General features: G+C 32.7%; 1 protein-coding gene across 1 annotated transcript in view; it reads left to right on the forward strand.

Moving 5' to 3' along the window:
* The first annotated feature begins 8655 nt into the window (after positions 1-8655).
* Positions 8656-25493, forward strand: part of LOC118205699 (dnaJ homolog subfamily A member 2-like) — a 68729-nt gene continuing 51891 nt past the window's right edge. Inside the window, exons 1-3 of the mRNA XM_085820198.1 lie at positions 8656-8813; positions 24702-24761; positions 24940-25039. Of these exons, the coding sequence (XP_085676324.1) occupies positions 8745-8813; positions 24702-24761; positions 24940-25039 (229 nt within the window). The 5' untranslated portion in view covers positions 8656-8744. The remainder of the gene's footprint in view (positions 8814-24701; positions 24762-24939; positions 25040-25493) is intronic.

The following is a 25493-nucleotide window of genomic DNA, read 5'->3' on the forward strand; positions in this document are numbered from 1 at the left end:
ATACTGAAAGATATCTACAACTCATTTTATTGGGAAATTAAAGATAATTTCTAACTGGTTCTCCATTTTCCGAAACAGGCATTCAAAGATATGTCACTCTTGATACAAGCTGTTGCATACTCAGTTGGTCGAGATCTTCCCAGATCTCGTCCAAATGAAGAGGAACACTTGAAATTTTACTGTATCTTGAGGTGGAAACAGCTGGTTCTGTTCAAGGGGTGAAAGCTTTTAAACCTGAATATAAAAAATCAGAATACAACTTAAAAAGAGCAGAGAAATAATGCCGAAACTCTTCATAACACAAGACAAATATCGCAAATAACGCAAGACGAATATCGTAAAACAACTCTTAGAACTAGATATTAAAAATCGTTGGGAACCAAAGCAATAGCGCAGCAGTCTGTGTTGTGAATTAACTTACAGCAGGAATAGAATACAGCATGATAAATCTTGCTATAACTATGACGCTGAAGGTGGTCCGGCCCTATGATATAGCCTCGCAAAGGAACCTTGGCTTGTTGATTCTGGATGCATGTAATCCCATAGAGGAGAAGCAGAAGAAAGAAAAAGTAAAAGAAGGGATCGTTAAAGTTTTCTAAGGTATTTTCTTTCTTCTTACCACATTTTTCGTAAATACGTCCAGTTGGCAATTGGAACATCTGGAGTTCGAATTCCGGCAAGGGCAATGCACATTTTTCGTGCTTTCAAAGAACTCTAATGACTCTAAAATTGGTTCTCGAATTAAAATGTGGATGAAGGAAATTTATCACCACCATGATTCGGCGATTAGGTCCCCTCCTTCTCAGTCGCCCTTTAGTAATGGAAGAATGTAAAGCATTTTCTTCCACCTCACTGCGTGCCCTTGTGCCAGTATATCCAGCTGGCAGTTGGAAGGTGCAGAGTTCGAATCAAGGCGAGAACATTTTTCCTGTTTCCTTTTTCCAAAAACCCTAATGACTCTACGACTTCATGAATAAAATCTCAACGAGAGCAAGTGGCAGCGTTATGGCTATGTGACAAAGGATTCCATGATAATCTATGACGAGAGCTAGACTTGGTTGCTAACAGCAAACCAATGTTCCAGGAGACCAATCAGAATGCAAGATAAAAATTTTGCTCTGAAGCAGTACCAACTGCATCTGAAAGCAAAGAAAAGTCAGAGATATTTAGCGAAAGAATCAGCAGTTCAGAAAAGAAGCTGGATTAATTTTCTTTTCCAATATTTTTTAGAAGTTCTATTTTTGAAATATAATCTTAGGTTTTCCAAATGGTGACTCGTTTTTCTTGTACCGTTCTATTAGCAAGACTGTTTCTCAGAAGAGTAAGTTTCAGCTGGTATATACAAATTTAGAAATAAATTAATGCCTTTGGGTGAAATTATTCCTCTGGTTTGAAGCTTTTTCACAGATCTGCTCAGTCTTTCCCTCTGCATATTTTGAATTCGTCTCTTGCTTTCGGTGATCTGGTCTTCTAGAAAATGTACCGGAGAGGCGAAATGGTAACGAAGGTAACGTGCATTTTCTTTTTGTTTCGGTCCACAAGTATCAAGTAACTGATTTTTTTTCCAGCACATTAGCCATTTCAAACATTGAAGCAACCGAATTTCCTACGTTCAAAGCACTGACGTCTAAAAAACTGCATGGAAAATTTGACCACTTTGAAAGTCAAAATCTTGATTTTAAGTAGAGAAAAGTTTTTACATGGTAAACCTGTTTTCATCAATGCAAAATATTTCCCAGAAGAAAGCTGACGGGGGAATCAAATGATAAATTAGAAGTTTTACCATCTGATTCTTTTATCATTAGTTAAATCCGCGCTTCTTAAACCTTTTTCATTCGTAACCCTTTTTTAACATCTAAACGTTTCCTCTAACCCAGATATTAATATATCAAAATAAATATTTTTGATAAATACTTTATTTCTTTGGTAAACAATCTGCATGGAAAGAGGAATAGCTTTAAGATTTATTTCAAGTATGCAAAAACAAACGAAAGACGGTTGCGCTTGTTTCTTGCTGCGTAACAAATTAAATCATAGTGCAACTATTTGACACTGCTATGGGCGTAAAGCATTTTGAGCATTTTTCAGCACTGAACAATGTTTGGACTTAATGAGAGTTAAAGTTGAAGAAATAGTTTCACATAAATGTTTGGTATTGAATGGCAGAAGTACATTCAATGCTATTTTTCGTTTAACAGAAGAATATTCCGAAATTCCTTGACATATTTTCTTCTACCAAGTATTTCTACCATTTTCGTAGCAGCAGCTAATACAAGATCTTTTTTAACGCTGTATGGTTATTTTTATTTTAACAATCAAATATAAAATTTCGTATGACGCGAGGGAATAGTTTTCTCAGATCTTAAAACATTGTTTTCCTTTATCTGAAAATTTGAACAGACTTCCAAAATATTCTTTTGATTTATTGACATATGAGGGATATTTTTCAGCACGTAAATATAATTGACATCTTAACTTGGCCAGTTGGCGCTGTACAGAAATATATTGAAATAAAGATAACGAAAGGTTTGCGACTAATGTTTCTTTAAATTCATGTATCTGAATTTAAATTTTCACAATCCCAGCAATTCCTTTTGAGCCCCCATCTGGGTTGCGACCCACAGCTTAAAAAACGTTGAGCTAAATTCTTTTTCCTCCTTGATGGGAAATTTGAGGTCCTAAGTTTCTTCAATAAATCCATCGCTCCGCTGTAACAGTAAGTAGACTGCACAAGACTGAATTAAGAAAGGATCCTTTTTCAAACTAAAAGTGCTAAATTGGATTTTCAAAAATTTTATATTTATTTTTTGGGGGGTGGAAAGACAAGAAATAGACATATTATCGTCAATATCGTCTTGAAATTTTGCATAGAGGAACTGATTATGCAAAGTTATGAATCTGAATCTTCCTTTAGATTCGTGGATTCACTGATTATTAATCTTCCTTTAGATTCGAGGATTGAGCACTTTTGTAAAGGATTCATGAGCTGTTTCACATAGTGTTGGGTAATTATCAAACTTATTAATTGGTATTCACAGTTTACTTTTACACTTTAAATTGTATTGTAATACTCTTATCTTCCTTAAGTGTTATTAACATCTGTTTTTACATACACTATTAACATCTGTTTTTATTTAGTTCTTAGTTATTCAAGTTACGAAAATCAAAAGCAAAAGGAGGCTGTTTAATATGAAAAATGTTAAAAGTTAAGCTTTTCTTCAAAAAAAGTGTAGGCTTAAACCATGTTGCTTAGAGCATATTTCCATCAACTCTGCTACTCTGCGCCAACTCACTCCCAAATTACCCTATTTAAATCAGAAATAAATAAAATGCTGTTCAAATCTTTGAAGTCAGAATTAATTCCCATTTTCAGAGAACTCGCACTCTGCACAGAGATATATTTATCACAAAACTCATTCAACTGTGCAAAATTTACAGATCTACGATAGAAAATACTAATGACAAAATACAAAGAATGCTGGCACTGTTCGTTATATTTGGACAGTTTTCAACACATTTGATAATTAAATCCCATTATCTCTCTTTTTTTTTTAGTTCGCTGTACTGGCCTTTATTTTTAAATTTCAATTACTCCTCGCCCATATCTTTTTAAACCATTTTCCTGCTAAAAGTATGGCTCTGAAAGTGTCTCTTATTCCGCACTTACCACTATAATTTTCAGCACTTTCGATTTCTTTATGGAAATCGCCACCGGTATAAAGATCTTGAATATCTTAATTTTATTTCTTTAAAATTTCATATTTATCATTCAATTGTGTCTATCTGTTTACAGTTATGTGCCTATCTGTTTACAGTTATCTCTTGCACTTCATTTTAATTGGATATAGGACCCGAAGATCGAAACTGGCAATGAGTAGTCAAATATCAGCAAGCAGTTCTTTAAATTCTTTTTCTTACATATTTTATCATCTCCGTAGTTAAATAATATTTACTTCCTTGGTGTAAAAAAAAAAAATGTTCCCTGCATTCTTAAAACAGTCAAATGTAGGCATTAAGGTTGTTCTCCGAACATTACCCCGTATTTATCCTCTTTCTGTCATAAACTCCTTTGTCTCCTCTGCATTCGTCTCACACAGCCTGCAGAGCTCTTTATATCTTTAATTTTATAATATGTGCTTGCTGATATTCTTTTATATTTTGATACTTAAAACTAGGGCTTCGGGACAAGACAGATGGACAGACAAAGTAGATAGACGTCTTCTTTTGCACACTCTTTCTGAACGCAGAGAGAAAAATAAAGAGGCAATTTTGTTTGAGAGAGATATAACTTCATATCATTTGATACAAAATTTTTTTAAAGCCAGATAAAAAAAGTGGGTTCAAAATGAGAATTAAATAACGGCTACACTATATAGAAAAAGTATTTATGTGCCTAAGTAAGATAGAGAAAATGAAAGGGCGGCGTGAAGTAACCTAGTCATGAATGTACCCGAATCAGTGGCGACTCGTAATAAGCCCTGTGGAACTGCAACACCCCTTATTTCCACTTATTATTAATTAAGCTTAAGCTTAATGTCAGTTGCAATCGCCTACTTTGTGAAAAAGGTACGAAATTCTTTGTTTGGAACTGCGCGCTTCACAGTTCCAGCGACGTGGTGCATGGCTGTTCTGCGCATGCGCGCACAGAAAGCAACACGAGAAGAGCACTGTCGCTCTTGTAGTGCCAAAATTCTGCATGTTGTTGGAAACGTGATTTCTTTTTACTCTGCGGGTGTGGTATTCTTGCACAAGGTGGAACTTCATTATACGGACCATAAACAGAGTTCATGAAAATTTGCAACCTTTTAAAAATTGCCTTACTGAAATTCGATCAACATCAAATGCAGATCAAACTATTGCAAAAGCAACAGAAATAAAAATAAAAAAAAAAAAACTATATGATGATAATTTCAAGTTTTGGTTAGAGCTTTTTTATCAGATGCGTCATGTTGAAATAATATACAACTATATGCAATCCAGAGAAATTAGTGTGTTGTTTAAAGTTAACGAATATATAACAAATTTCAAAACTGCTATTTTAGAATTAAGAAACTCAAAGTACTGTAAGAATTTTTCAAAGACACTGATGGCTGAAGCTAAGGAAATATGTGACTTTATACTATGTATTGATATAATGCACAGGTATTCTTCCACTAAATACTTAGCAGCTATGCTAAATTGTTAAACAAGAAATGCTTCGCTAGTTTTAAGAATGACTATTCTACAGAAGAAATAGTACTCACCACTGAAGCATATTAATGATTGACAAAGAAAAGCTTGAAACTGAACTAAAAGTATTCTATTGTAGGTCTGATATCCATGAATACTGCTAACGAAACAGATAAAAATTCTCTTTAGAGTTCCCATGACTACATCAGAGGCAGAACGCTGCTTTTCAACGTTTAAAAGAATGAAAACTTTTCTAAGAAGCACTAGGAATTCGAAAAGACTAAATGCGCTTGCATTGATTTCAATAAAGAAAAATTTCTTCAGTTGTCATCCAGAGATCAAGGAGAAAATTATTGATCTTTTCGCGCAAATTTAAACAAGAAGAATGGATTTCATTTTTAAATGAATAGGCAAAGATTGAACTGTAACAATTTTGGTTAAAGTAATTAAGAAATACTAATTCAGAAGTCAAACAACAAAAATCAGCGTAATATTTATAAAATTTTCACAGGACTAGTTTCGATGGTTTTACCGAACCACCATTCTCAGCTGCAATTATTCAAAAAACATCTTCCGTTGGAGAACTGGATTTTCTAGAGGAATTTCACATTCATAAAAATCTTTCGGTTCTAGTTAACGATCCTAATTCCAATCCAAATTTGCCTTCGGCCTTTAAAGAAATTATGTTTTAGTTCTGGTTTCACCAACAGATGGCGCACTTGCTTATTCTTGTCCAAGGTTTCTTATCTTATCTAATCATTATTTCCTATCTTGTTCATTTGAGGTTTTGCAGCTGAGGATGGTGGTTCGGTAAAACCATCGAAACTAGTCCTGTGAAAATTTTGTAAATATAACGCTGATTTTTGTTGTTTGACTTCTGAATTAGTATTTATTCGGCGTGTTATTGTGTCTTAATTAATTAAAAAATGTTTAATTTTTTTTTCTTGCAAGATTTCATGAACTTTCAAAATAAATTTTCTTTTTATACATGTTTATTTCCTTTTAGACAATTTTAAAACAAAGGTTAATTTTTTTTTGGAACAGCACCCCCACTAATTTTAGCCACAAGCCGCCACTGACCCTAATGTTAAATTATGAAGATATCCATGTGACCTGTGACCTTATGAAGAAGGCCCCATATGCTGTTGTAAATGTGTAGTATGTTGAGTGAGGTGTTGAAAAATCTAACATAATCTAAATGAAAAGGTGTTAAAAAGGGGTTCCAGTAGTTGAGCACTTCCAGTAGTCGAGCACTTCTGAACATTTGTTTCTCATAAAAGGAGGAAAAAGAAGCTAAATAAACTCTGATCAGAAGTGTGGCGCTTTGGAAATTATAAGTGTACTTTAGCTAGTTCAAAACGCCAGTAAAACCAAAGAAAAGGAAACAAAGGATGCGGGTACGGTTACATAACAATTTAAAATCTAGTTAGGAAGTCAACTTTAAGCAAAGACAAGGAAGTAAAAATAAAAAAGTAATATTTTTTTTTAAAGAGTAGGTAAGTCGAAACATAGAATTCAAGGCGGCATTATGTTTGCTTTCACCTTGAGACACAACTGCAAAAGATGCATAACACCAGACAAAAGTAGGTATTCATACATTTTTCAGAAAACAGCAGCAGATAAAAGGAGATATTGTCAAAGCTTACAAGAAAAAATTATCACTGACTTTTTCAGCTTTCAGTAGTTAAAAATTATAAATCACACGAAGTAGCCTTTAAATAAAAACTCGCATCATAGATTATAGAATAGTCTCTATCATTATAACACTATAATTGCGGTGATTATTTACACAACAGAATCAGTTTCAACGAAAAGAAAATTTATTATCACGAAAGAAATCAATGACGCTCCTCGCGTTGTTACATCGTTCTCAAACTTGAATATTTCATACTGTTGCCACACACAAGTTGCTAAATTATGCTAACAAAATAAGTGTTGGATTATTAACATCCTCCCTCCTTTTGATTATAAACTATCCGCGATTCAATTCACCTATAGGTGGCGCTTTCACACATTAGTATAACGAATAAAAATCGGTATTTTGATTTGTGATCTGACTTCGTACATTCAAAAATGGAGTTGCTTACCTCTTCCGAAATGTTTGATTTTGTTCCAGGAGGCGTAAATTCTCGCTGTATTACTGAAGCACATTTGGTAATGCACGGAATTTTACTTGAAATCCAATGTACAAGTTTTGGCCTTCTATTTAAGGATAAGTTTTATAGCGTCTTTATCGCATGAAATCGAAGGACATTTCATTGTTCAAAAAGGATTGTTGTTTTTTTTTAAAAAAAAATTTCTTGTTCATGTAAAGGAGGAACTGCTGACTTGTTGTAGGAAATTGTGTCGCTGTTTTATTGTATTGTGACAGGTAGAGGATTTTAACGTTCACTGATTGTAAACAAATGATTTCATATGTGTTTTACTTGGGATTTCCAGAAAATCTATGCAGTCAAAAGTGTCTTTTTTCCCCCGCCCCATAAAAATTATATTGAATCATTCATTATATGTATACTAAAAATATATTGATGTATTATATGCATGTATTGTATTTATTATACACATGATAGCACTAGTTATAAGATGCAATTTTGAGAATATCAACAAGCAAAGCACTTAAAAATGAAAAAAAGACACTTGTTATAGAACTGTTAATATTCTATATGTATTATAGAAAATACATGCAATGAATAATACCATGACCAAAACATAAAATTGCCATTAAATATACTAAATAAATAAAACACAGAAATACACTCAAGTATAAGAATTAATAATAACAATCAATAAAAATGTATTTCACTAAAGCACTTATTTAAATTATAAGTCCCCACCCAGGGCTTCGGCCTAGAAACTCTTCTCTGTGATCTTTGGCCGTTTAAGCAGTTAATGGATTTTCATAACCATCCCACCAACACACACAAAGAAAAAAAAATCATTCATACTAAACAAAAACCATGATCCGAGTTATCAGATAAACACGGTTTACAGAGAAATATCTACGTGTAGATAGATCTAAATATTCATAATTATTAGGCTATGTCGGATAATTTGAATTTCATAAAGCATACTAGAGCTATTTGAATTTGGTAAGCAGAATTCACGATACATAACATTTCTAAGAGCATATAAATTTTTATAGAGGTTTCGTTGGTGAACGTTTAGGGTAGGTTCCAACATATTTTTGGCATAAAGCATTTCCTATCATTTTTCTTTGGCGTGATTAACCTTCGTTCCGTTTTTTTCATCTCAGTGTTTCGTTCCGTTCCACACGGTTAGCCCATTAATAAGAGGTAACTTCGTAACTTCACTTAGAATTCCCTTATTTCTTTTTCTATTTTATTTCCTTTCCACCTTTTTTTTTTTTTTTGAAGGATATTTTTGCAAACTAAGGTGCAGATTTTTTTCATGGCGTATACGCAGTTTTACTTTTATCACTATATACTTACTTTTGTCAGCTGTGTGTTTCGGAACATCTCAACTCTCATCCTTTCAAAGCAGCAACTAGCATCTTACTAGTACATTCCACGGTATTGCTCCTATATTGAGCGAGAAATAATAACGCTAAGAGAGAAATGGCTGATACTAAATTGTACGATTTATTAGGAGTATCAAGGCATGCTTCTGACACTGAAATTAAAAAGGTAAGTTTGTGCTAAATACTAATATGAAATTTTTGCTTACCCTAATGCTATTGTGATTTCCGTCTCATTGAATCTTATCGACCTCGTGCGTATTATGTAATTGAGAACATTTTGTTACCTTTTGTTTGTGGTTTACTTATTCTAAATATATCTAAGGAAATATATAAATATTTTGCGCTTACAAACCATGTATCATGTATAATTTCGTAAAACTTAGCGTTAGGAGTGGAGAACTGAAATACTGAAACAAAGAAATCTTAAGTTCTGCGTCGTATTTTCTATTGTAGACAAGTTGTTTGTGGAGAGTAACATATATATGTGTGTGTGTGGTCTAATCCTAATTACCATTTAGATTTTATTTTTAACGCGAGTTGTGACAAGAACAGTTTAATGATGTGGCTTTATTTTTTCATTAAGAGTTCCATTTAATGCCTATTTGATTTTATTTAAGATAATTTTTTTATTACTAATGAATTTCACTTCTGTATCAGACTATTTCTGAAGTTATGTGTCAGTTTCTGTATCGTCCAGTAATATAGTACTTAGGTATTCTCAGTTGTTTTCATTTACACGTATTTTTTCTCAAAGCATCGAACTTATAATCGTAATTAGTGATGTAATGTAAATGTATAGTTCATAAAATCAATTTAAAAAATTCTTAAAATAATGAAATGTGTTACGGAGGTGTAGTCTTTATAGTAAAGGTCCTTCCAAATGTATATTATCTGATTTGAATTTTTTTTTACTTAGGATGTGCGTTGTGTTTATATAAATATTTATGATGCAATAAAAATTGCTAACTGTTTTATTAAAGAACGCTATTGTGCGTAACAAGTTTATATAAGTAGTCTATACTTCAGTCGCATAGTAATTTATGGTAAACTAACTACTGAAGGACAGGCATTGTCTATTAAAATACAGTGAAGCATTCTATTTGAAACATAAGGTGCTATTAGACATAACTGCACGTTGAATTCTCATGCATGTTTGAATATATTTTACTAATAAAAATTTAAAAAATACTAAATAAAATTTGCTGTCTTATTTAAAGATTTGTCTTGCCGTTATAGTTTATGTCTGAATCTTCAAAATCAGCATGAAGCATACATCATATGTTATGCTAATAATTTCTGCATTTGTGGATCCATTAAAGTAATATTTCTGTAAATTCTGACAGCTGATCAGTAATCTGTTTGTAATACAGCACATACAATGTCCTGTAGTTAAATTTGAGCAATTCACCGATCTAGGGAAGAGGGTGGAGTACGAGAACTTTGGTCTCATCCATCACGACGACTTTCAACTTGCCAAATTTTAAGTGTCCTTGAGCCACACAGTTTGTATACTTAAAACATCCAAGCTATCTCCAGGATTCAAACCTGATCCCACCTCTGCTATGGCAGGCAGCATTGCTAACCACTGTACAATTAGGTTGGTCAGCCTGATCGTACAGTGGTTAGCAATGCTGCCTGCCATAGCACAGTTTCAAAATGGCCATTACACACTACAGTGGTTAGCAATGCTGCCTGCCAGACACAGTTTCAAGATGGCCACTACACAAAACCAAAATAAGAATAAAAATAAATAATAAGAATAAAAATAATAATAAAATAATAAGAATAAAAATAAAATAATTTCACAAACTATGTGTCCATGTACACATCGATCTATTTTCACTTCAAAAAAAATTGGAGAATTGCACAAGCTAGGCATTGCGTACTCTATAAAATTTGTCCATATGCATCTCGATCTGTTTCCACTTAAAAAAAAATCAGGAAGCTAAAACAAAGTTAATACTATCATGGTAACCAGAAATGGGTTTCATCGCCAGAAGTGAACAAAATTTGTCGCTAATTGAAGGGGCATCCAATTCTACATTAGAGCCATTGTATTAAAAAAGAAACTGCTCCAAGTGTGAAAACATGATACATATTTATGTTGTTGGTTTACATATTTTGTACTTCATTTTGCACATTTTTTGGATCAGAATTCTCATTATTATCAATTACAAGTCTGAATAAATTTAATATAGTTTTAATAAATTCTTCAAAAGCATTAAAATATGTCAATACCAAATCAGTAAATACATACCTGCCAACTTTTACGAATTTTTCGTAATTTTTATGAAAATGCATTTGTCTTTACGATTTTACGATCGTAATCCATTTTTTACGATTTTTTTCCTTTTTCAAGTGTTTTTAGTGATTTTTGTCGATATTTTAGAATTTTTTCGCCAATTGCATCGTGTTTTACCACCAACTACCGACTACTTCAAATCCAGTAACCTGCGGTTTCTCCCAACTCGCTGCTTAACCAGCCAATCCAATGCGCTGAACTTGTTTCTCTCACTCTTTTCTTTGTGGGCGCCAGATTATTTTTTTTGCATTCGCTTCAGCAGCAAGGGAATTACTCAGCTCGGACTCGGTGAGCATGGATTGTCACTGTTTTTTGTTTTTTTTTTTTTTTTTTTTTTTTTGTTTGCATGTGCTCAAATTTTCTTAATACGTCGTTGTTACGAAATGAGTTCAAAAAAATCTCCCCTGCTTATCCAAATTCTTAATGATCTTTTGTAAAAACTTTATAATAAGTTTGTAAAACTGTCCATTCTGAAAAACGGTGTGTTGATTCGTGTTGCCATGTAATAGTTTGGCAAATCAAAAGGATGACAATGATCTTATAATTGGAAATCAAACCAGGGAACTTGTAAATTCTTTGAAAGATCATGAGAAAAAAGAATTTTTTCAATGTGTTAGAAACTTTTCCTCAGCCTGTGATTACGTTGTAAGGAAGTTTCCTTTGCAAAATGAAGTTCTTTTAAATGCTGAAGTGGCAAATTTGAAATTTTCATCTTTTGAAAAGATTCTTTTTTTATTGATAAATTTCCATTTGTGTTAACAATTAAAGAAAATGAATGCCATAATGATGCTTTAGATGAACTACAGAACCAATTTTCTGCTGCACAGTTTGAAGACTTTGCCAGTTCTGGAGAAGATAGACTTGATGTCCTCGTTGGTACCTTAAAAAGAATAAAAATAGCTGATGGAAGATCAAAATATGATAGACTAGCAAGAGTTTTAAGTGCTATTCTCGTAATTCCACACAGTAATGCTGAGTGCGAGAGAGTCTTCAGTGTTGTGAAGAAAAACAAAACTATGTTTCGTTCTTCAATTTCACCAAAAACTGTAGAAAACATTTTAATTGCTAAATGTTATGAGGAAACTAATTGTTATGACAGGAAATTTTCCAAATAATTTTTGGCTAAAGCCAAAAAATGCACTCTAAATACACTGCAATAATTTTTTTTGTGTAACATTAACTCTTTCGCATCGAGAGAGGGCAAAATCTCAATTCCTCAAACATCGAAAACGCCCGTATCTAAGAATTTCTTCTGGAATGCTTTTCCTTCCCCCATGACAAGTTGAATACTACAGCGCTAACAATAGCCTTACTTAAGTAAAGCGAGAACTTCTTTCTTCGATGCTTTGACACTGTGTGAAGTTCCCCCTTGGGACGGGAGTGCAACTTCGGGCATCAAAAGCTAAACACTGACAGTAAACAAAGGAAAGGAAACAAGGAAGCTACTTTTAGTAGCTTCAAAAGAATGATTGACATGTGATTTAACAACACCTGAAAGCAATGAGTAATGCAGTAACGTGATGGGGGAAAGCACTGGGTAGGAAATAATCAGGCGTTTCGGGCGTCCAGCCGGTGTCTGAATGTTTGGGCGATTGGGGCGACTTCGATGCGAAAGAGTTAAGTTCTTGTTTTATGTTTCCTAATAAATTTTTTAGTTACTATTTAATTGAGATTTACTAATGTTAAGTACAATTTTCTTTTTTCTATTTGTATAAATTGTTATTTTTTTAATATCAAAGCATGATATTAATTCTTCATGTTTTTTCTGAATTTTGGAGAAATCTTCTGAATTTGGGGGAGAAATCTTCTGAACTTTTATCTTTAGAGGTTGTCAGGTATGGTAAATAAAACAGATTAACTTCAAAAAGTTGTCACCTTATTTTAATACAAAAACATATGCAATCAAATGGCGGCATTCGGGTGATCTGTTAATTGAGACTATATTAGACCATACATTTCCAACCCCATGTAATGTTTCTAGTGTCAGTGCTTTGGCTACTCAAAGATATCAGGCCATGGAGCTCTGTTGAGGGCTATGAGAGTACTTGCACCACTGCAGCTACGTATCAATTGCAAAGGGAAGCACACAGCTTTGTCCTTTCTGCTCCAAGTTTAAAACCAAAAGTACAGGCTGTGAAAGTTACAAAGGACATTATATATGCTTAAGCTAGGGGGCTGCTATCCAAGACTCAAGAGCACATGAAAATGTTTTCTTTGTTGCCATCATCAAATCTGTCAAGTCAGCTGCCAATTGTTTGTGTCCAGAAAGCACAAATTTGCAAGGAGTTCCCAGCAATCAACCAAATACATGCAAAAGAACAACTATTCAAATGAAGGAAAACTGGAAAAGCAAGCAAAATCATGTCCTATGAACACCAGCTCATTAGACAACATGTATTCTGAGGATTTAGATTCTGAATGGAAGTGGGAATAGAAAACCATCTTCAAAAAAAAAAAAAAAAACAAAAAAACAAAAAAAAACAAAAAAAAAAAAAGCAACATAAGGTTGTTATAGTTTATTAAAAATTGTTGAACAGATAAAAGACCTCGTGGATAATTACTGTCCTGTCTGCTTTACAACACAAGAAACTCTTCTGAAACCTGAACAGCCTAAGATTTTGAGACATTCATCTGCCAGAAAGGACAGTGTTTCCAGCAATGATGCCATTGGAAGTGTTAGCCTTTTAACCTCTCAAATATTAATTCTCTGGCGACATGCCTTTAGACTGTTGCAATTCAACTTCACGTACTAAAGTTTGTAACCATGTGCTCTCTGCATTTGCCCCCTCCCCCCAATGAGCAAATGGAACAGCAGGATTTGGATTACTTAATTGAAAAGTTACCTGTACCTTTCATCCATCTAAGTGATTTCAGTGGCCACAATCCTCCGTGGAGAAGTAAAGATAACTTGCATCATAGGCAGATTGAGAATATGATTATGAATCGTTCTTTTTGCCTCCTAAATAATGGAGAGGAAACTTACTTCTGCCAACTTCCAAGAACTTTCCATACTATTGACCTCACCATCTGTTCATTTTTATTTCTGCTTTGCAAATTTAGGGTTGGGAATAATCTTCACAGTAGTGAAATTTATTTTTGTCATATTTGAAGATAATCAGGCAGAAACCCATTGTAGAGCACTGTGCTTTATTCTAGAGCAGACTGGGCTTTTTTCTCCCTTTAATGCTGAACTTACCGAGGACATGGTGAATAATGTACCTAAATGCAGTGGAAGCCATCCCCAAAATTATTATTCAGGCAGTCAAACTTTCAATCCCAGCGTCATCTATAAGATTTTCAAAATATCTAAAATTATGGTAATAATGGCAGGTTAGACAGCAAATGAAATGGGGTATGTTTTACTTATAAGCAAATGCATGTAAGGTACAAAAGCAGAGTCAGAGGAATTACTAGGTATCACATGTATCAACAGTTACATCCTCTACATCAAGCAAACAAGTATTGGAAAGATTAAGGAAAGAAACTGGAATGTATAATAACCACTCTCCATTTTGGGAAAAGATGGCTGAAAGAGCATCTAACCACCACAAATCTAATCTGGTTCCTAGAATTATTTATATGATAAAGCATCTTTCTGTAAGTCACTGAATGTCCTTGCATATAAAGTTCTATAGATACTCTCCTTATAGAGTATAGAAAGAAATTTCCCCCAGTGCAGTGGAAGACAGCTATTATCCCAATTGCTAAGTTAGGTAAAGATTACAGAAATCCTTCAAATGGCCAGTTGCACATACGAGTTCTGTTTGCAAATCTTTTGAAAAAAAAAAAAAAAAACTGTAAAATACCGTTTTGTCTACTGTATGGACAAAGCTTGCCTATTATAGTGATTTCCATAAGGATAAAACAACCACCTTAGACAACATATTTCAGACACCACTTAGTTTAAAATTATTTTTTTTATATGGTGAAGGCATATGACAGCCTGAGGCATTCTACTGGACTTTTACGATTGTGTCTTACGTGTCAACACGCCAGCCTTCATATCAAAATTTTTAAACACAAGAACATTTCAAGTGAAAACAGGTTTTGTATGGTCTTAGAGTCCTTAACCGCTTGCTTGATTATCCTGAGTTATCTCGGGGTCGTATATATTGCAGTTAATTATTATCCCGAGAAAACTCGGGTGAAGCAGAATTTGTTAGTACGATTTCTTTTATCACGGTTTTACTCGGTCTGTAGGAAATGAAAGGAAATATTTAGCTTTGATTGGCAGTTTGCCAAATTTTATTGGTTGCGCGTTTCTTTTGGAGGGACTGGTCGTGTGTTTCCCTATTGTATAGTATACATTGGCTTGTGGATTAGTAATGTATAAAGAAGGATGCATGGGTTGGAAAAAAATAAAATAATGGCGATGATGGAAGATAGCGAAAGCGATGATGTTTCAGATAGTAGTGATTATGAAAAGGTGGGGGGGAAAATCAAATCCAACGAGACAGTGTACTTTGTGCTCCCGTGAAAGAGATTCCAGCGGTAAGCCAGTAAGAAAAGAGACCAGATACCAGTGTAGAACGTCAGGTATCACTCTGTTTCCCATGTTTCAAAAACTATCATGCAAAGATTAATGTTTAACTTTTTTCGTTTGCTCGAGATAACTCGGGATTGTAAACTAATATTAAAAATAAATGCTTTTACACCTTCACAAAATTAAAAATTCAGCTTAAACCTACATATTTTGATTTGTTTCGTTTTGTTGTATTTAATAATAAAATTTAAAAAAAAATGTGATGATTTTTTGCAATTTTTTCAAAAAATTTGTAAGGGAAGCGGTTAAAAGTCCTTAGTTTTTTTTAAAACTTTTTTGTCCTTTAAAAGTCCATAATTTCAGCCAAAATCGGCAGTTCTTTAATTTTAATTATCAAATTTTTTGTCTGTTTTCATATCAGAATGTTATATGTTCTTGTCTTCATATCAGAATTTTTAAAGGCAAGAACATTTCAAGTGAAAACAAGTTTAGAGTCCTTTTAAGTCCATAATTTCAGCCAAAATTGGCAGTTTTTTAATTATCTGAAATTTCTGTGTTTTTTACAACTTCCACTTTGAGTGTGACTAATTCATATTTGATGGGTTGTTGTTTGAATTTGTTCCTACTTCTGTTATAAATGGTGTAATACTTAAATTTCTTGGCAAGAAGTGAAACGTGAGCATTTCGAACTTGTATCTTTTTTGCTACTGAAGAGCTCATAAACTTTTCCCTTTTCTTTTAAACGAAAAGAATTTAAGAAACAACATTAAAAAACATTAGTGATAATGTATTAAATTAATTTAAAAAACAACATTAAAATAAAACTTTTATTTTTTCCTGTTATGTTATAAATATAAATTTCCATTTTGGTGACTTTTTTAGAATATTTTTAATCTGAGAAGTAAGCAAGATAATAAAATAATGGATCTATTTTGCATAAAGTTTTACTCATTTTCCATCTTGGAAAATTAACATCATTATTCGAATTTTTACTTTTGATCCTAGACGTCTTTCTCTTAACATGTTTATCTTCCTTTCATTTTCTCTTTTTTCACTAGACACAAGCATGCAAAATTATCAAGAATGCTTCTAATCTTGTCACATGGATAGGCATCTATAGAAAAATTTTTCTGTTAATAATGAAATTGAAAACTGGCAATTTTTAACTTTTATCTTGTATGTCTCAATGTATCATGTGGTGCTGGGCATTTTCCTACCTGATGCAATCTCTGTGGGTCCTAAATTGTAAAACTTTTGCCATACCTAAATCGTTTTGCCCAGTGTCTGTCCTAAATTCTAAAAGTTTTGCCATTCGTAGATTTTGTTGCTGAGTATTTCGTAAAATTCTGGAAAATTCAGTCACATTGATACTGGTTGTGACCGTATATCATTTCGTATTTATCCTCAATGTTCATATTTTTAAATTACCAGTTTCTTCCGCACATTTGAAATGCATGCAGTTTTTTAAAATAATGAATTTTTAATTTAAATCCGAAAGTTCTGAAATGAAGAGGAAACTTAACAGAGGAAGAAATAAAATAGAGAAAAAGAATTATTCTTCAAACAGTCAAACTTCAAACTGTTGAGACATCGGCAAGTTAGGTTGGTTGGAGTTTTTTGGCACAAAACCCATGGGGGTTATGTTGTGCCAGACAAAATGTTGTGTATTTCCAAAATTTAAGGTAATAGAGATAAAAAGCACATGTACCACTCAGTTCATACTCATAAGTGGAAATTTAAGACATTACGTATAGGTATAAAATAGCAAGCAATAAGATCAAACACAAAATTCTTTAGCTCTAGTTTAGAATTGGGTGCCCCTTCGATTAGCGGCAATTTTTTAAAAACTTTGGCGATGAAACCTCACTTCTGGTTACCATGATAGTTTTAACTTTGTTTTAGCTTCCTGATTTTATTTAAATGAAAATAAATTGATGTGTATGTGGAAAAATTTGAGACGGTGCGCAATGCCTATTTTGTGCAATTCTAGGATGTTTTTTTTTAAGTGAAAGCAGATCGATGTGTACATGGACACAGAGTTTGTGCAATTCTTTAACTTCTTATTTGGGTTTTGTGTGGCGGCCATCTTGAAATTGTGCCTTTCTGGCGCCGATCTTGGCGTCAAAAAAGAATCGCCAAGACACAAGGGGCACCCAATTGTAAACTTTTACCAATTCTTTTATGAAAACCATGAAATATAGATAGAAAAATTTATAGATAAAAGATAATTTTGATGATATGAATAAAAACTAGATACAGGTTAGATCTTCTGAAACCCATATTGGATTCAGGGCATTCCAATAATGTGGTAAAACTTTGTAGCTTTCAAAAAGTTAAAAATGTTAAAATGTGGTTTTTTTACCAACTAAAATCTTTTGCTGAAATCTCACAAGTATTAAAATAAAGATTTCGAAAGCGATTAAAATTTGGACAATCGATTAAAATGTGGGCTAATCTTTGAAATATGGTAACAGGTAGTTTGGCGACGTTTTGGTAAGGTGATAAAGGTTACTTGCTAGGACTTTAGCAGTGTACATGGATAAAGTCAAGAGTGTGCGCAATGCCATTTTTGTGCAATTCTGGGATTTTTTTTAAGTGAAAATAGGTCGACGTTTACATGGATACTGTGTATGTGGAATTCTTAGATTTGTGGCAAGCAATTTGCGATTCTGCACTTTCTCCCAATTTCGCACCAAATCTTTGTCGTGATTAAGCACTTTTGTTCCATAAAAGTTCTAGCATAAGCATAATTCGGCTAGCAGATTGTTGGGGAAAAAATGTCGAGTTTAAAGAAAAAAAAAAAAAAAAAAAGGTCCTTTACTTCATGAAAACAGAAACTAGCAGGTCACTGTAGCAGAGTTGGTCGCCAAATTTTTGCCAAAAAATCGCCAAGTTACCATAATCCAAAGATTAACCAAAATGTGTTTTAACAGTTAAAATAGTGCTGTATTCAGCACATATTGCTTCAGCTTCGTCCATCAATAGGTATCTGTATGTTAGCCTTGTATGATTGATTCTCAATTGGGTCAGAAGAACATGCTCTTTTTGGTTTAGCAATTATTTCCAATTTTCTTTTTTATATTTCGTAATCTATTGGTTAACTGCACATCCCGAAGCTTTTGCCATTTCATCAGAATTTTCAGTGTTAATATCTGAATGGGGAACGGGTCAGATCGATGTTGCACAGGCACATTTTGCAACTATATCTGCCAGTTTGTTTCCTTTTATACCAACAACCAGTAATAAAGGATCCAGTAACCTTTGGCCTTGAAGCTAATACAGTAGAAGTCCAGAAATCCACAAAGCTTGGGACCAGAGGTTGTGCGGATTTTAGGATTTTGCGGATTTCGAGACAGAAAAGATAATATTCAGACTAAAAGTGCAAAATAAATAAGGCGTATTAGATACATTTAATTAATTATATACATTATTACAATAATTTATTATATGCATTAAATTATTATTACATATATAAGTTGATTATATTATTCATTTATATTAGGCTCCTCTATTTTTAAATCAGCACGAATCTGCTTCCCCTTTTCTCTCAGGAGCAGTCCTGAAATTAGTGGTATCCCATCACTCCACCGTTGCCAGAACCGCTCAACAAGACAACATCGCCTCATGTAAAGATTTCTGGTTTCGGATTCCAGTGTTAAAATCACTGTTGCTGTAAAATTTCAACAGCTTTTCTCTATATTTCCATACGATTCTGCTGTAAACTGAGGAGTAGCACCTGCCTCCATCTTGTGCAGAATTTCCACTTTTTGCATTACCGTCAATGCAACGTGTTTACGTTTTTCAACGCTGCAAGCAGTACAATCACGAATGTGTTTCTTATCTGTCCTCGTATTAAAAAGTGCCGTAATTTAAAATCTTAATTTATCCTCAAAATATCCGAATAAAAAAAAAAAAAAAAATACGGTAGCTCTAAACATTCTTGTGAAATAACAAAGCTCAGAAAGTACAACATGAATCTTCTGCTTTTTTACCTCAATGCAAATTGGAAGGGGGAACCTTTATCATGTCAATAATTTGGTATTTCCGTTATGACTCATTATTATTCGGTAATTATGTTGTTATTATCTGGTAGGTATTTTTTCTTCAATATTTTTTACTCCATGTTGTGGTTTTCAGAACCTATAAACTAAATGTTTATATTTAGAGAGGCAATGCGGGTTTCAGGTCGATGGATTTTCGTTATTTGACTGTATTGAGCTTCAGCACTTCTACGATTAATGGAATTGTGTCATTCACATATGATTCGAGAGCTTTTAGCACACTTAAGTGAGTCTGTGTAAATAATGAAATTTTTCCTACGTTACTAATAGCAGAGTAATGTCTCTGTAATAAAGATGGTACAAGCGAGATGAAGTTTTCTTCCCTCAGTAGTATTCTCGCACACAAAGGCAGAGCCAAGATGATCCTGGGATTTTGATCCATCTGTATACACTACAACATAGTCATAGTAAATCTGTGTATGTTGATGGAAAATTTGCTTTTACACAACATTAGCTAAACTGGAAAATGTTAAGAAGCTCAATGTGAGCATCTTTCTAAGGAGGTATTTCCAAATACTTTACTGCATGAACTTTCACCTCTTCCAAGTCATGTTCTTGCAACCACTGTCAAACGTGTAATCCAAAAGCAGGAATACAAGAACGTACACTTGGGAGAACAAATAAAACTGGCTACTAAGCACTAAGTGGTTGGCTGGATGATCAGCATGCGAAACAGTTTTTAATTAATAATTGAAGAGACAATTGCTCACGTCTGAAGGGGTGGCTCGAAACGTTTTACATACAAACTCTGCACAGGAGATGTTCTGCTTGGGGATGAACAGGATCAAGCTTCTTTACCACAGAAGGTAAATCCATAGGCCTCTGATCCATAATCGAGTTTGGAGCAAATAAGAACTCTGTAAATTTGTAGCTTGGAAGTTTTATCTGCTTCCCAGGATCTATTTGATATTTTTAAATGCTTTTCCTTTAGGTATGATCAGTGTTATTCCTAGGATTTTTTTGGAAGAGTAAAAATACTCCTTGGCTTTTTTAGGGGGAGTGAAATACGTAAATAGCATAAACTATATATACAGAGACAAATTTTCTATAAAAAACACCTTTTTTAATGGACGAAATGAAATAGAAAAAAAATGAGGATGCTATTTTGGGTTTTGGCAATTATAGCATATGTTAAGTATTAATAGAAAATATTAAACATTATAAATAAAATAATTTATTTTACATTAAAATGTTCTAAATGAAATATTTAATATTACAAATTTAATATCCTTTTCCTCTGATTTTATACAATGTTACAGCTGATTTCCTTACAATATCAAAACTCTTTCAAAATTAAAGTTACAAAAAACATTTATGCTTGGTTACATTACAATTTTAATCTCTTTTCCCCCTGATTTCCTTACTATATCACAGCTCTTTCAAAATTAAAGTCACAAAAACATTTTTTCTTGGTTACATTACAATTCTAATCTTCTTTTCCTCTGATTTTTCCACAAGGTTACTGCTTTTTCAAAATTAAAATCACAAAAAACATTTCCCCTTTGTTCTTTGAAATCTGGGCCTTGGTCAGATATCCTCGTTATAATTTCCAGTTGTTTTTCTTCCAATCTATTTCTCTTATTTGATTTGATTCTGTTTTGAGTAGAAAATCCTCTTTCACAATTAGCCGTTGCAAAGGTATAGTCATAGCTATTTGTGTCAGGGCTGTAAATCCTGGATATAAGAGTTTACATCTAAACTTGATGAGAACAACAAATTGGCAAACTGTTTAAATTTGAATTCTCTGTAGCATGCATAAAAACACTCTACTTCAAGGTGCTCTGGCTTTAACTCTTCTGCTGAAACACCCAAAACCGAAGTAGAATCTGGCCTATGATAATGTTTAATAACATTATCGAGGGACTCGGAATCTTGATGATTCTGTTGTTGAGACACGAGGGATTCAACAAAATATCAAAATCCTGTAAAAGATGAATCTGCTGCAAATTAAATCTTTCTTGCAGATTCTCTATCAGTGCACTCAAAGAAAGCATTTTTAGCACTCATGAAATCATTTAAAGATTTAGTAGAAACAGGTAATTTAATATCTTGAACTCGATAATACCCATTATTAAGAGCAGACTCTAAAAATTCCTTTAGATGAGTGCCATGACCTTCCTCCTTTTTCATTTCCTGCATGCGATTAATAGTTGATTCTAGACTATTAACCAACACGGAGAAGTCCACATCATTGCTCTGAAAAATTCTACTCACTTTGTTCATAATCAGTAACACATCTCTCAAAAATGACAAGGTGGCTGCAAATGAAAATTGTGAGCATTGTTTAAGTAATTCTGAGCCCTTGTTCATAGGATTGCTTGTTTTTCTGTTTGCAGTTATGTCTGTCAAGGCAAGGATCACAGCATCATAACTGATATGACATGCATCAACTGCATTCCCAAGTGACAACCACTGAACAGCATTTATGTCTTTGAGAGTTATGTTTGTCTCGTTTAACACATCTTGCATCAATTTCAGCTTTTCAGTCCTAATATTGGACATGTGAAAATAAGCATACAATGAACCTAATAACAGTAGCACCATCTGTTGAAAGGCCAACATCTTTGAATAACGGTACTTTTTTCGTTCAGAAACTTTATTATTATTTATTTCAGAACATCTGCATTGTATTCACCTGATAGTTTTAAATTTGCCCAAAGACTGTTCTGACTTTCATTGTTTTTCAAATATTTCACATATATAATTAATTTATAGTCAACTGAAATATCTGTTGACTTATCTATCATTAAAGAAATATAGGGGCTTTGTGAAACATCCTCATCCAAATTTGATTCTAATACTTCCGAAATAGCTTTAGTTATGTCTGTAACTGAATTTTGAGGTAAGTTCAAGTGAGTCTCTTTCACAGTCTCATTTCTACAGGATTTCATAAGCATCATTAAAGGCTTAAATTTCGTTAAAGGAAGTTCTTTTCCAATAGTGTAAACAGTTTTTAACACTGCCAAATTGCCATCTGTTGCTGTAGACTTTTCCTTTTTGATGATGTTTTCAAGAGCTTTAGCATCTTTCTTGGCATTTAAAGAAAGCCTCTGTTCCATAGTTTTTTCGTGGCGAGACAGAGTACTTCTATGGAAACATGATGAACCCATCACACCCACTCCATTCTTCATATTGGCAGATTGACATGTTTTACAAAACACTGTATTTTCCTCTTTATTGAAAAGGACTCAAGGAAATTTTAAGCCACTTACTTAAAAAAAAACTTATATTTAGTAGTAGTTTCTTGTGGTTGCTCATCAATCTTTGGTTTCTTATCTGACGGTTCTGAGCTGGTTGACACTTGGCTTGACGGCTTTTTTATAAAAAACTCCTTGATGGAGAACTTGTATTTAAATTTTCTCATGGAACAATTGCTTCGGTCTCAAGGGGACCACCTTATTGAATTAAATAGTTTAAAAAAAATTAGTAAGAAACTGAGAAATATTTTTTATGTGCTTCTCCTAAAAGCTGATCACTTGTAGAAACTTTCGTTTTGCAGACTGTATGGAATTTCTTAAAGTTTTCTTCACATGCGATCTTAATTTCGCTTAAAATATTAATTTTTTTATGAAAGGAATTTATCTTATAAGCGCAAATACAAATTACAATCATTTTAAGAGCGACATTTAGGTAAAATCGGTAATGAGTTTGGCAATCTCGTGCCATCAAATTAAAACAATAATAATAAAAATTATACTTCTGCCCTACAGAATATGTCAAGAAAACGAAAGTATTTACAGCAGGGTTTGTACAATCCAAAAAAGTACTTATTTTCGCCCAAATATCGGTAAAAAATCTCAAAATTAAATAAAGCTATAAATGTTAGGCAAATATAATGTATAATTATCCTTGTATTGTTTAAGAATCAGTCTCATAAATTAAATGTTTTAAACTAAGAAATGTTCTTAAACTGTGATTTTAAAAGTGTTTTTTTTTTAACAAATATTTTTTGAAAATAAAACTTAATAGTGGCCATGTAAATCTAAAAATGACTACAGGTGTCTAACCTCCTAATTTAATTATTTTTAATTGCTCAGACTTAATTCTGCATGTTAAAATAAGTGATTGCTTTTCATTAATCCTTAATGTAGTCACAAGATGCAGCACAAAAATGTAAAAATTCATGTAAAATTTATTCCCTACAACTAATGAAACTAAACAGCTTATGACTTCTGGTATTTTAGTGTCTTATTGCTGTAGGCAAGTAGCAGCGGTGGCAACAAACGAGCTTTTGTTACGAATCATTCTTACTGCGAGTCTGGATTATGTAATCCAATCTAAATTGTTTTCAATGCGTTTAAGAAATGTTTTTTATGTACTGTAATTTTGTCTGTTTTTATACTTGCATTCATCTTATTAATTTTATCCATGTAATTAATTGAGGTTTTTACCTGTTTTTATATTTCCACCCATGTTATAGGTTTTATTCATTTGTTCCCCAACGCATTAAATTGGAGTATTGTAGTTTTTTTTATAATTTTAATTTTAATAAGATAAGCTCTTATTACATGTTCAGTACATTATAACCTTATGAGGTTGTGTGTCGCGAGTCGTACAGTCCGTTTCAGTCTAGTCCCTGTTAATTGAGCCAACAGTCAGTTGAGACTCCATTGAAAAGATATAATGTTAGAAAAGTACAACAAAAATCAGCAACATTCGTGAATTCTTTAGCAGCAATACATTTTTTGAAAATCGTTTCTTATATGAGTCATTTAATGGCTTTCCAACTGTACATTACTATAAATTTGGTTTATGTATATTAAAAGATGAAATCAACTAGCTAACAACAAAACTTTTCATCTAACATTCAGACACCATTTCACAGCAAATTCATAGACATATTTCAAAAGATAACATGTTGCTTTCCTTCATTCATTAAGTATAGAAAAATATTTTGCATTGCACTGAATGAAGGTAAATTGTTTTGCAAATTTATCCAAGTGAAATTTTGGAAGTTTTATCTTTTCAAGTGTACTTTTCTTGGGGTCATGGTTATTAGTTTATGCAAATACCAGTTGTCTAAATTGTAAGATATTCAACTGCATAACTAAGTTTGAAGAACCAGAATGTAAATTCTTTATTAATATTTTAATTGAGAATTTATTTTAAGGTTGTTGCATTTTATTAAATTTTAATACCTGTTTTGCAAAAGAAGTCTTCAAAAAATATATTGTTTGATTTTTTTTTTTTTTTTTTTTAATCTTTTAGGCATATAGAAAATTAGCCAAAGAATATCACCCTGATAAAAATCCTACTGAAGGAGAAAAAGTAATGCTCAAAATTTTTATAAAATTAAATTAAAATTATACTCTATTATACATTATAATAAATGTATAATAAGAGAATAATATAAATTATACATAATTTATATTATTCTCTTATTATACATTTATTTTTATTAATTTTGGTAATTTCATTTAGTTTTTTATTTTATTTTGCTTTCTAGTTTAAAGAAATTTCTTTTGCATATGAAGTGTTATCTGATCCTAAAAAACGAGAGATTTATGATCGTCAAGGCATTAAAGGACTACAGGGAGGAGCAGATGGTAAGGCATTAGTTAATATACAAATTTTGTTTTCACTTTTTAAGTTTAGTGTTTCAACATGTAGTATTAGATGAAATATGTCAAATTTATGAAGTTTACTAGAAGAATTATTTGGTAGGAGAAAGTACATTTACTTACATGGAATTAAATTTCCATAAAAATGGGCTGTTTGGGAGAGTACACATTTCATTATTCTTTCCCCTTTATTAAAACATTTCTGTAATGTTTCTTTTGAAATGGAGTTCAGACAGCTTGTCATGTTTTGAAAAATGTCCTGCTGAATGTAGTCTTTTCCAATTGCAATTTGACTTTTTAGAACAGTCCAAAATCAAATAAAACCATGTAATGTTTAGAGAATAGAGATCTGGATAAACTAGAAAATTGTTATTTGACCAGACTAGCTAAACACAGCATTTTTCTGAGCATAACATTTCATTAAGGATTTCGTGTGTGT

This window comes from Stegodyphus dumicola, chromosome 7 (assembly GCF_044657685.1).
Source record: "Stegodyphus dumicola isolate Sdum_Otavi_A_Nest chromosome 7, ASM4465768v1".
Taxonomy (NCBI): domain Eukaryota; kingdom Metazoa; phylum Arthropoda; class Arachnida; order Araneae; family Eresidae; genus Stegodyphus; species Stegodyphus dumicola.